General features: G+C 44.2%; 1 protein-coding gene across 1 annotated transcript in view; it reads left to right on the top strand.

The window, feature by feature from the left end:
* The first annotated feature begins 722 nt into the window (after nt 1-722).
* LOC119088044 (double-stranded RNA-specific editase B2-like) overlaps nt 723-13713 on the top strand; it is a 100630-nt gene continuing 87639 nt past the window's right edge. The window contains exons 1-2 of the mRNA XM_037205948.1: nt 723-1128; nt 12798-13705. Coding sequence (XP_037061843.1) covers nt 1005-1128; nt 12798-13705 — 1032 coding nt within the window. The 5' untranslated portion in view covers nt 723-1004. The remainder of the gene's footprint in view (nt 1129-12797; nt 13706-13713) is intronic.

Here is a 13713-nt window from a genome sequence, read left to right as displayed (position 1 = left end):
GTGTGGATTCTGAGAGTCCCTTGCACTGAGTCTCTGGCAGTAGAGAGTACCTGCTGTGTGAACAGGTACTGGCAGCTTCTGCACTATATTCTGTTCAGTGGAAACTTCTAAATAAGGAACTTTGACTTTTTTAATTACCCATTTTAAAATGTGTTTCCCAATAGCACTTCCCACCTAGCATTTCTCCACTTCTATGTTTAAGAAAGAAATTGCCATCTGGGCATGTGGATGTACACCAGGAATCCTAGTCTTTGGGTGGCTGAGATAGGAAGATATCAAGTTCAAGGCCAACCTGGGATACAGAGCAAAATACACATTAACCACAACAGGAGGGGTGCAGAAAGCCAGCTGTTCCTGGGTCCCTGGAATTCCATCAATGTCAATGACATTTGACCATCCCTAGGATAGTTCCAGCCCTCTACCTGACTCTGGCCTAATTCTCACCTCTAGTACTCCTACTAATACATCCACTAAGTGAAATGACTATGGATTCAATGAGTGTGTGTGTGTGTGTGTGTGTGTGTGTGTGTGTGTGTGTGTGTGTTTCTCAACTTCTAATTTTTTACTTCATATATATAGTTCAAGAGCTCAGAGCAAATATTCCACAGGTGTGGGAGTTGGGGGAATCTTTGTCTTTTGGGGGACAATTCTCTCTTAATTCTGGAAAGTTTACTCAACTTTCACTCTAAAAATTTCCTTGATAGGTGTTAGCTTACCCACCTGTAAGCAGATGAAAGGTTATTATCCTGAAGACAAAGTTTTCAAGCATGTGGGACAAGAGCAAAGTGGATGCTAAAATTCAATAAATAAATAAGGGAAGAAAGATGGAAATCATAAGGTTTTTAAATGAATGGAGAGAGGAATTTGATAAAAAATGCTGTCAGAAATTCAATAAAAGATGGATCCAGAAAGAAGTGTCTGCAGCCATGATTATCTTTCCACCTCCCTTGTCCAAACTTTTGGTAATGAGAATATACAAAAGCATTGGGTTTTTCTGAAACTTGATGTCAAAAGTGCATTTCCTCTTCTTTATCTTTCCAGACAAAGTAAGCATATTGTCAACCTTCCTCGCTCCCTTCAAGTACCTAAGTCCTGGCACCACAAACACGGAGGATGAAGACAATCTAAGTAAGCAACCCCACTTCTCTTGCAGAGAGGTCCTCACTCATTGAATATGGGGGTGGAAATGTCTTTCTCTGTTTTCTTGTAGTCATGGAGAGGGGACTGGCTGATCTTGCCCAATATAGGAGATCCTGTTCCCATCTTCAGCAAACCCATCTTCTTCTGTAGTTACATCCTTACCCATAGTTCCATCCTCACCTGCAGTGCCACACTCTCTATATTCCCATAGTTACTAGGAAACTATCATCACCTGAAGTTTGGAGTCCTTACCCATCGTATAGTCCTCATCTGAAGTCCATCTTCACCTTCAGGGCCAAACTCACACAGGTGTTTATCCTCACCCACAGCCTTGTGCCCACCTGTAATCCCATCGTTAAGACAGTACCAGAATAACCTGCAGTCAACCCTGACCATCAGCCAACCCCACCTATAGGGCCAAATTTATGCAATCTTCATGGTAGCGTCACCTTGGATCCTCCCTAATCTGCATCCATCTTCACCTTCAGGACCAAACTCATGCAGAGTCCTATCCTCACCCCGAGTCTCATGCTCCAGTGGAATACCATCTACCCTTGCAGTCCCTCATCCCTGTGGTTGAATCCTCACCAGAAGTTCTGTCCTCATTTGGAATCTGACTCTCACTTGCAGGTCTACACTTAACTAGAATCCTATCTCCCATTGCTGCCCCATCGTTACCAAGTACCCCATTCTCATCCACAGTTGGTGTATGTGCAGCCTCCTTCCTGTCCAAAGCTTCACAGCTCGCTTACATAGTTATTATCACCAGGAAATCTACCCTTACCTGAAGTACCAGTCTCATCTAACATCCTGTCCTCGTATGGAATCCTGTCCTTACCTGGAGTCCCATCATCATCTTAAGGATAAGAAAATATCAGTAATGTGTGGCCAAGAGCCCCAGGGAGTGTAGGAAATGCACTAGTTTTCTTAGAATATTCACTTTTCTCTTTCCTTCATTCTCCTGTTCTAACTACAGAAAAAAATTAAATGATTGCAATCTCATGGTGTCTCAGAGAACGGATTTTACAGTTCTTTAACAAGAAAAAAGATAACTAAGGGGGTTTCCATTAAAATATCTCTTGTGCATGAAGCTAGAGAAGAATGGGGCAAAATCGCTAGGTGCCTGATGTTGAAGCTGGGTTAGGCAAGGGGGTCATACCCATCTCTTCTGTTTAGATCAATGAGGAGAGCTCAGAATAGAAAGTAAGGAAGAGAGGAAAGAGAAAGAGGAGGGAGAGGAGAGGAGAGATAACAGTGGAAGAGAGGAGGGGGAAGAGAGTGGAGAAGAAAGGGGATGGGAGAAGAGGGGAGGGGAGGGGAGGAGGGGAGAGGAGGAGGAGGTAGAGGAGAAGAGAGGGGAGGGGAAGGGGAAAGAGAAGAGAGGGGAGGGGAGGAAAGAGGAGGGAAAGGGAAGGGGGGAGGATTCTGCAAGTGTTTGGCTTGTCCTGTGCTCTCCTCTTACCTGTAGCATATTGTCAATCATTTTAAAGAGGAGGCCAAACATCCCATAAGAACACCTCTGTGTCTTAACGTCACCTAACAGATGGGCTTCATTTTCAACTAAAATGAGCTAGGAATGTGCTTGTTGTGGATGGAAAGGAAACAAGGTGCTATTGGTGGTTACTAAGATAATGGGATGAATCAGGCAAAAACACTGGCAGAGATTTCCAGGAGAATGTTGTCTATGCTGCCATCAGCCTCTAAGAATCACAACATATCATTGTGGGCACCCCCTCTCTAGACAATTGTTAATGCTATTAGAAATGGGTATTTCTTCCTGTAATTGGTCACTTTTCTCATTGTTGTGACAAATGCCAGCAAAAGCAACTTAAGGAAGGGAGGGTTTATTTTGGCTTATGATTCAGATTCAAGGGTATCATGATGGGGAAGTCATGGCCACAGAACAGAACTGGCTGGTCTCATTGCATCCTCCATAGGGAAGCAGAAAGGGATGGATGCAAATACTCAACTTACTTTTTCCTTTTCAGTTCAAGACCTCAGCCCATAGGAAGATGCCACCAAATCTAGGGAGGGTCTTTCCACCTTAGTTAAGACAGTCCAGGAACTTCCCCACAAATAGGCCCAGAGATTTTTCTCCAGGGGATCATGTCTAGATCCTGTCAAGTCGACAATGAATAATAGGCATCATACTTCCCTACATCACTGCCTAAAAGTAAAGTTGAGAGTGCTCAAAGGTCAGAACCGTGCCAGATGGTCACAATTTTCTATTTGGAGTTTTTCATCTCTAGAGAAAGGGAGAGAGGGAGAGGGAGAGGGGAATTAACTGACTGGTCTTAGACAGGGGTTCCTGATGCTGGTTCTGGGCTCCCCTCTTAGCAAGGCTTGTGGTATGAAGCAAAACCTTGACATATTGTGTATATCCTCTTGTGGTGGTCTGAATTGAAAAGTTTCTGGATCAGTCAAGTTGTGGATAACTACCTCAGAAACCTTGGAAAGAGAGGAGTTAAAAAGCACATTGTATGTGTTGAATTTAGTGTGACATGAGAGGAATTTGAATTCTGTTTCCTGCTGTCTCCACCTTGAGCTGCTGGGAAGCTGACTGAATCAGAAGGAGAAGGAAGCATGGATACCTAGGGAACTTCTGGAGAGAGAGAAATAAATGGACTCTAACTTATAGAAATTCAGGAGCCACTTTTCTGTAGTAACTAAGGCCCAAGATCTCAAAAATGCAGGACCTTTGTAAAGTCACTGCTTTGTCCAGAGGACACTGAAAAAGTCACACATGCACGCACACACACACACCACCACCACCAGCAGCATTTGACTCCGTCCTGAGGCTGACCAGTCAAGAAAATAGGAGGCTAGTTTGGGGCATGCATGTTTACTCTTGGACTTGTGAGCTTGCAAATGGGGATGAGGAGGTTACCAGCACAGAAAGTCACAGAGTTGAGGAGAGGCAGGGACATAGGACACAAGGCATGTTCAATCAAGGATGGATGATACTTGCAATTAAAGCTGTTTTCCTCTGATTTGGTTTACTGGCTAATGGAAAGAAATGTACTGATAAAAATAACTTTTAATTGTTTATTATACATTAAAATGCTTTTGAAGTGCTTGGGAAGCCTCGTTTTTTGATTAATGGATTCATTTGCTGTGTATGTGTATGTGTGTGGTTAGGTATGTGTGTGGTGTGTGCATGTGTTTATAAGTGCCTGTGACTGTGCATGCATATGTATGTGGAAGCCAGGCGAGGTTATTGGCTGTCTTCCTCTATCTTTCTTCCTTCATTTTGTTTTGCTTTGTTTTGTGGATTTTGAGATAGTGTCTTTTCACTGAACCTGATGCTCATGTCTCTATCAAGCTATCTGTCCAGCAGCTTCTGGGATCTGCCTTTGTCTACACCCCAGTGTTGGGGTTACAGACACCCGTGACAGGTCCTGACTTTAACATGGGAGGTGGGGACCAAAATGCAAGTCCTCTTGTTTGTATTATAGCAAGCATTTCACTCACTAAATCATCTCTCAGACCTCACTTCCTCTCCAAATGCTGTAATTCATATAGAAACTATTTTTATACATTTGTATTTGGTATGCATAGGTCCAAGATGTGAGTGGTATTCATGTTTATCTACATATGTGTGGCATGACCTTGCATTTCATGTATATGTCTATAGTGTGTGAGAGTGGTATGTGTGATAAATGTATATGTCTGTTTGCATATGCGTAGTGTGTATGAACATGTGTGTGGAAGCATGGGTGGGAAGAAGAAGCACATTTGAACCTCCTCTAACCCCATACTTCATGCATTTGCATCCTCTGGATCTGTTGTGTCTATACTGCTCTACTGTAAAGACAGTTCATGTCTAACCATTCACACACTTTCAACTGTTCAAGAATGCTCAGCAGCAATCTAGATCCTGGCAGCCTGGAATATAGAAAAGGTATTGCCTAGAGCTGTGAATCTCTCCATTTAAATCAGTGGTGCAAAGAGACAGAAAAACATAGTCGGGACACATCCACTACACACACATTAGGCTCTGCCTATAGAACATTGGTAACTAGGAACCAATCAGCAGTAGACTAGATCTGAGCTGGGAGACTCATACAATACCGTGTTTTGAAGACGTGTCTGCCTTCAGCATTCAGCTCTGAGAAGGCTTCACCTTGCAACACTGAAAAGCAATGTGTCCCTGTCTACCCCGGGCCCCACCCTCTGCTCAGAAGTTGGGATTTGGCCCAGATTCAATGACAAACAACAGAGACCAAGAGTTTCATCTTGCCTTTGGACTCTGATAGAGGACATCTCCTGCTTTTCTCTGAATCCCATGCACATGCATCACAGCATCATGGGTTACTCATGACAAGCCTTTGAAGAAGGCATCTTCTACCAGCTGTTCAATCTGACAAACTGTCGTACCCACATATACCAGCAAATGCCAAGCTTGTGCTGCCTTTGGCACACCTCAGCCTGAACCTATCTGTCATGCACCCTACGGTTCAGGTTATCTCCTGCCTCTCCCCACACCAAGCCCTCCCCACTGTCTGGAGGAAGAACTAGTCTGCCTGCCATTCTGTTGTTGTTAAGCCCTGTCATCTGGGAGGAGCTGTTCTGTTTTTAAAACCAGGGCTGCTTGGCAGCCGAATAACCTTCACCAGGAACAATATTATCTCTTCAAATGTAGCGTGGCGCACTGGATGGCTGGCTCTCCAGAGCCCTCCTGACCCGCAGACATGACAGTGTCATTACCATTGATGCATACAATCCCAATGATGCCAAGCCATGAGAGGAAGCCGGGTGTACATAATAACTGGGTAGAAGATTCCAGCCTGCAAGGGAGCCAGCAGAGAAGGAGGAGGCACATAAAGAAATCCACAAGCAAGCGTGGCTTCTTAGGGATGATAGGAATATGATCCCATTTAAAACCTGACCACCACCTTGTCTAACAATTCCTGAATGTCATCAGCCCAGGTCATCAAGCTTAATAAATTGCAAATAACAGATTTATTTGAAAAATAAATATGTAGCCACAGCTATGACAATATACAAAGATTTTTCTTCCTGTTCAAAATGCAATTTCTTCATGCCTTAGACCTTTAAGCTTAGCATTATAATTGTCGACACATTTTGTCAAATGAGATAATGTACTTATAAGGCTCTGGAGAAGAATCCAGGTGTGAGGGAAGCAGAATGGAAATAATTTCATTTTTCATTTTCCTATACAGATGCCTTCCTGACTTAGATATTTTCTTTCAGTGCCTGGCGGTCTCCAAATTGCTCATGATTGTTCTATTACCGTTGCTTATGGTATTTATCTAATGTCGTCTGAAGTTATTTGCTTGCTTTTTCCTCTCTAATTCCCACAATGGAAAGACACATGTGACTCCCTGAAAAGACCTTATGGGAGTCACAGTTCTGAGATGTCTTCTTTTACAGTGTCTTGAAGAATGAGGCAATTTGCCTCTGTACCAAGACAGAAGGACCACGGGCACTGAGGCTATGCATGTGGTCTCTGTGGGAGTGAGTTTCATAGGGAAAGGTGTTTGGAACCCAAATCAGGAGTATTCTAAGGGGGAAAATGTAAGCTGAGACTCTATGTGTCAGGTGGAGTTTCGGATAGCTATTCTGTCACCACAGTTACAACATCATTCTGCTTCCCTGTCAGCCTCCTCAGCATCCTGAGGTAGGTCTGATACACTCATGAATATGCACTTGTATATACACACATATATGTGTCTGTGATAAGATCACCCAAGGTCTAGTCTACTCTCAGCCAATGAGCACATGCTGATTCTACCCCAGGTGCCTCCAGGAATACTCAGAGAAAGATCTAATATTCAAAGAAAGAAAGTACCCACTGGGTAGGAAGAACAAGAGCAGGTAGAAAGTCCTCATGTCCCCTCACAAGCCAGGAATGTACACATACTGCCAGAGCAAGAATCCCAGGACATCACTAGGAATTGACAGCACAAGAGCCACAGTGTTGACACAGTCCTCCACATTTATTTGTAGGATACAAGGATCTCCCCACTACTCTCCAAGTGTATGCCTTCACAAGTAGCTCTTCCAGACTGTGTTTAAAAGTCAGAGGGTTTTTTTTTTTTTTTTTTTTTTTTTGATCTCCTGACTTTTTAATCTGTCGATTATTATATGTGACAATTTGGGTGTATAAAACCTATTAACTAAATGGAGAAAAAAATGAATATAATTTCCTGGGTCAGAGGAGGGAAGTGGAACGTATTTAATGCCTTCTCTGTGAAGAGGAAAATACGAATGTGTATGTCAGAATTAGAGATATGAAGAGCCCACAGAAAAGTTGGCAGGAAAATGCCCACATGCACCTGGCACCTAGGTATGAGCTTGGCTGCAATGGGGATTTGAGTAACTGCAGACAATATTAGAGTAAGGAAGGGTCCTTCTGTCTCCAGCCTTGTCACAAGAGGAGAATTACCCATGTCTGTGTTGCTTCCATTGACATAAAGGAGCCCAAGAAGAAAAGATAGGGCTTTTCTTACATGTACATGAGTGGATGTACAGGCAATGCACTACAGTCTCATAGGAGTGAATGTTTGCCTTGTCGAGCAAAGAGAGAGAGACCAGGGATGTGTTTTCTTCTGCTGCTAGGGAGCCAGTGCTGTTCTTTTGCCCACATTTCTGGGTGGTAAGATCAATATCTACCATCCAGCACACCAGAGAAATGAGAGAACCATTCACCCTTCTCTCAGGAACATCCTGGAATTTCTAGGTAAATTGATGGAAAACACCAGCTAATAAAATAGTCATGAAGAGAAGCTGGATATGGATAGAAGTAGGGGGTCCTGCACTGCTTCCCTGCTGCACTTCCCAGCTGCCCCTGTGGTCGTCTTTTTGCTAAGCCTGATAGGCAGATGATAGGCAGATGATAGATAGATAGATAGATAGATAGATAGATAGATAGATAGATAGATTCGTAGATTCACTTGTACTCAACTGATAAAGCAAATATAAGTAAAATCTTCATTTTCTGCCACTTAGAGAAATGAAGCTAACACAGAATGGTCTGTCTAAGGTTCCAATAAGCATAAACAACAAAGGCATCATTTGATCTCTCACATGCTTGACTCTGTGAAGTGGGCACTGAACTACCTGTCATTCTAAGGGCCCCAGGACAGAGACCCCAGCCTAAGTCTAGATAGGCTCTGAAGCACTTGCTAAACTCTGAGAATCAGTTAACCAACACATTTTGCATTGGTAATATTACCATAGGTAATGTCATCCCAGAGAGTCTAACTTGTGTCTAAGATAGGGACCAACGTCTGTAGTTTTGAATCAACTGTTGCTAATTATTGATTATGAATAAAGGAGTTCATAGAAGCTGACAGATAGTTCATATGGTTATGCTTACTTCACAAGCACAAACACCAGCACCCAGGTGACAAGTCGTGTACTGGGAGCACCTGTAATCCCAGTGCTGGGGAGACAGAAACAGGAAGAGCTAGGGCTTTCCGGCCAGCCAACCTAGCCTACTTGGCAAGCTCCATGTTCAGTTGGAGACCCTGTCTCAAGATGAGAGGACACACAACATCAACCTTTTGTCTCCACACTTACACACACACACACAAGCACATGTACACATACAAAAACATGCCCACAAGTGAAAACACACACACACACACACACACACACACACACACACACACACACACACACCATGGTCTAATAATCAAAGTTTATACGAAGAGTTCCAATTACAACAGTAGTAAGATATTGAGAATTACAGAAGGGAAGCAAATAAAAAGGATTTCACCATGTGCAGAACAAAAACATTATTTTCTGAGTTTGATTCTCTAAGATACAGCAGAGGTCATCTGATATGCTGGCCACCATAATCACACTGGCACGCTTATTAAATCCTCACATTGTAAGAAATCAATAAGAAATTAGAAGGCTCCAAGCTGGTTTCTAGGCAATCTGATGTGGGGATTTGGGAATTGTTTTGTTTGCTCTTTATTTTTCCATTTTGAGTTCAGCTTGGGAAAATCACATGGTTTAATCTAACGTGCACTTTCCCTTGGCTTGAAATACCCTAAATGGCAGGGTCCATTGCAGTGTGCACACCCAGAGCACACAACGATTAGCACAAACACCTAAGACTTAGCACTTGCTATCTAAAAGGTAATTATTTTTGCCGAGATCCGTAACAAATGAGTGTTGCAAGGTTATAACTTAGAAAGCACTCAGATTCACACTTTTGAACAAACTAACCTCCCCAAGCCTAATAGCTTTTTAGTAGCAAACTGATAGAGATAGTAGTAAGCCCATTTCACAATTTATAAAATTAAACTGAAAAGCTGAGCTGGGTTTTAATGCAGCGCCCAGTGCCCCCCACTGGAGCATTCTAGCAAGGGCTGTTTTGGCTCCTTTATAAAGACATGATGATAGCTATGACTGATGGGTTAGCTCTGAGCGAAGAGGAGGTAGAGTACATGCTGAAAAGAACATTCTCCCATGTTGGGATACCTCTGAAAGGCACCTGATTTTCAAAGGCATCCTTTGTGGCTGTGAAATTGTACTTTCTTCTTCATTATTCCCCAACAACAATGCCATAAACTGAGGGGTTAGGAGCACAGCAGCCATTCTGGCAGGTCTCAACCTACGTAGCTCTCAGGCTGCACAAGAGAAGCAGGTTCACGTGTCAACAGCCAGCCAGGCATTCAGTGTCTGTTTTGAAGCTGTGGATTCACTGGAAAATTCACCTGGAGTTTCCACTTGCTTAATGAGAAAAAAAAAATTCACACCTGCCACAGAGCTGAGAGCTCCCAGCCCCTGAGAAGATGTGCAAGGTGCACAGAGCAACCTGAGCATGGTTCTGCCCAGCCAGATCAGCCCCAGGACTCATCACACATGGGGTAGACTTGGCTTCATTATATCCAGATGGCCTGGGGAGGGGTGTTAATCTACAAAGGCCAAGAAAATGTCACAATCATTCTGTGTCCATAAAATCAACTTATAGCCACTGCACAGATGAGAGGAGTGGGAGAGCCCAAGGATTGAGGCCCATCATGAATACAACATAGCATGCAATCTCTGTAAACAAATTATTTCAACTCCTTGAGTTTCAGTTTCTCCCTGCCTGCTTATAAAATGTTGACCATACTATTAGCCACTAGCCAAGGACTAAGGAAAAAGAAATATAGCAAAGTTAGGTTCTCAATAGAATACATAGACGCTGGCAGGGGTCAGCAGAAGATGGCAGGCTGTTCACAGGCATAATCCTTGGGTTTTTATAATAAACTTGAGAGTTTGGCATTCTAGAAGCACACACGCTAGCAAAGTGCAGCAGGGGTCATGTGGTCATGTGGCAGTTCACAACTGGGATTTCCTAAACAGGACAACTTTATTAGAGAATAGTTATCCAAGGTGGCTAGTCTTAAATCACCTTTAAATTCATCTTCACTCACTTATAAGTTATAGTTATATATAAGTAGCTCTCAGGCTGCACAAGAGAAGCAGGTTCACATGTCAACAGCCAGCCAGGCTTTCAGTGTCTGTTTTGAGGTTGTGAGTTCACGGGAAATTTCACTTGGAGTTTCCACTTGCTTAATGAAAGAAAAAAGCACATTCACACCTGCCACAGAGCTGAGAGCTCCCAGCCCCTGAGATGTTCAAGGCACACAGAGAAACCTGGGCATAGTTCTGCCCAGCCAGATCAGCCCCAGGACCTGTGTGAGTGAGTGTTTGTATGTGTATGTGTGCAAGTGATGGTTTTGCTGAACTTACTTTATGTCAGTTTAAGGATAGGAAATGTCGGATCAACAAAATGGTTCAGGTGGTAAAGGCGCTTGCCACCAAGCCTGACGACCCATATTCAACCCTTGGGACCCCCATGGTGGAAATAGAGAACTGACTCCTGCAAGCTGTTCTCTGACCTCCACATGTGTGCCATGGTGTGTATACAAACACACACACAAACACACACACACACACACACACACAGAGTGTAATTTTTTAAAAAAAGAAAGAAAATGTTAGAAGTACAAATGAAGTCGTTCTTTGTCCCCTTATTTCTTTTCCTCCCTTCCCTCCACCCGCTCTGGGAGATGGGAATATGTCTTTATGATATAATTGTCTTCTGTTCCTTCATGTCTGTTTACATAAATAATATGTCATGTGAGTATGCTTATGATGTCTATCCTACCCAGTGGATTATTTTGCAAGTTCATTTTGTCATCTAACATTATGTTGATGAGATTTATTTATGTTGAAGCATATAGAGTCCATTAAGATATAATTGTTGTATGTCATTTTGCTGTTTGATTCTACTACAACTTAACCATTCCTCTAGATGTGGGAAATTAGATATTTCCTACACTTTCAACTTTAAAAAGTTATGCTACAATGAACATCTTTACTAGTCTCAGTTCTATGATGTGTTCCTAATGACATATTACTGCGTAGGTAGTGTTTCTTGGTTGTCGGTGGGTGTCCCTAAATTTTTTTTTTTTTGCAGTGGAATTGTGCCAGTGTTCATTCCCACTGATCTGTGGGTGCATGTCTTTAGAAACATGTTAGCATCTTGATCTGTTTTACATGTTTGCCTGGCTAAGGTGGGAAGGCTATCAGAAGAGTAATCCAAGGATTCCTGCTATTCTGTAGAGGAAGTAGAGTCCCAGATTTGGAGCTGAACCATATGGTTCATTTAGAACCATTTCCTACCTTGATATGTCAATGTGTGGTATTTTTATTTATAAGGACAAAGGACTTGTAGTAAGTGTTCTTTGTTAAGAAGTCCCAGGAGATTGTGACGCAGAAGTCCAAGAACCACATTCAGATGAAGAATCAAAGCCACATCTTGGCACCTGTGGCTTTTGATGGCTCCCTGGGTGTTGTCTAATCTAGCATGGGGCTGGATGCTCAGGACCCTGTGGGGCCCTCAGACTCTCAGCTCTATAAACAATCAGCATGACTGAGACCCAGCAACTGTATTGACATACACAGGTGGCATGCAGGTGTTTAGGAAAGGCAGCTGCACCTCCGTTTGATTGGTTCCTAGCTGTCTGCTCTATGGAGGTCTCAGGTGATACGTTTCTCACTTCCAGATGTGAATTGGGAGGCAGAGTTTTGAGAAACTCTATTGAGCTTGATATAAAAGAGTATGGCCTCAACAAAGCCCTACACCCTGCTCTTCAGTGCTAAGGGCATCACAAGCATCAATCACCACTCCTTATGGCCCCAGCACATGTAAAGAAGGAAGGCACTCATCAATGCAAGAAAAGCCTTTGTAACCTCTGCTCTTGCTCCAAACCATACATAGGCAGGGCTACTCATCTATTTGATTTTGAGAGATAAAGTGGGTGCTGAGGAGTTAGGCACTTATGGGTGACAACAGCATAGCTCATACAGTCAACGGAGTGTGAGACCACACATAGGACACATCCCTTGCCTGTCTCTTCCTCACATCTTTTCAAGCCTGGCTTTTTGAGAACTGCCCAATGATGGAGGCCTTTCCCCCATAGGCAACTAGTCCCCACTGGTGTTTCTCCCCTGTGTCTTGCAGAAGTCATTACAGCACCTTCTCCAGACCCAGCTGAAGGTGCTGATGGCCAGAAAGCCATGATCCTGGATTCCAAGCCTTACAGAGCCATCATTAGCAACAGTTTTTATCATTAGTGGTGACCTGCCAGTGCCCTGGGTCATGACTAATTTGTTCTTACCTCCAGGTACCAGCAGTGCTGAAGTGAAGGAAAACCGAAACGTGAGCAACCTGGGGACTAGGCCCCTACCCCCTGGAGACTGGGCCAGAGGCAGCACGCCCAGCATTAAAAGGAAAAGGCCACTGGAGGAAGGAAATGCAGGGCATTTCTGCAAACTCCAGCTGATCTGGAAGAAGCTCTCCTGGTCTATGACACCCAAGAATGCACTGGTCCAGCTGCATGAGCTGAAGCCAGGTCTGCAGTACCGGATGGTGTCACAAACGGGCCCAGTACATGCCCCAGTCTTTGCGGTGGCTGTAGAAGTGAACGGGCTCACGTTTGAAGGCACGGGGCCCACTAAGAAGAAAGCCAAGATGCGGGCAGCCGAGATGGCCCTGAAGTCCTTCGTGCAGTTCCCCAACGCATTCCAGGCCCACCTGGCCATGGGCACTAGTACCAGTTCATGCACTGACTTCACCTCTGACCAGGCCGACTTCCCAGACACGTTGTTCAAGGAGTTTGAACCATCCTCAAGAAATGAGGACTTCCCAGGCTGTGGTCCCGTCGACACTGAATTTCTGTCCTCCGCCTACCGGCGAGGACGGCTACTCTACCACACACTGGACCTCATGGGCCAGGCTCTGCCTGACAGGTCCAGGCTGGCCCCCGGGGCCCTGGGTGAGAGGAACCCTGTAGTGGTGCTGAATGAGTTACGCTCAGGTCTGCGGTATGTGTGCCTCTCGGAAACAGCCGAGAAGCCCCGAGTCAAGAGTTTTGTCATGGCTGTGTGCGTGGACGGGAGGACGTTCGAAGGCTCTGGACGCAGCAAGAAGCTGGCCAAGGGCCAGGCAGCACAAGCTGCCTTACAGGCCCTCTTCGACATCCAGCTGCCTGGCCACACACCCAGCAGAAGTAAAAGCAACCTCTTGCCACAGGTGAGACT

The sequence above is a fragment of the Peromyscus leucopus genome, chromosome 5, assembly GCF_004664715.2.
Source record: "Peromyscus leucopus breed LL Stock chromosome 5, UCI_PerLeu_2.1, whole genome shotgun sequence".
Lineage (NCBI taxonomy): Eukaryota > Metazoa > Chordata > Mammalia > Rodentia > Cricetidae > Peromyscus > Peromyscus leucopus.
Note: the sequence above shows the minus strand (reverse complement) of the source record. Positions and strands in the feature narration are given on the sequence as shown.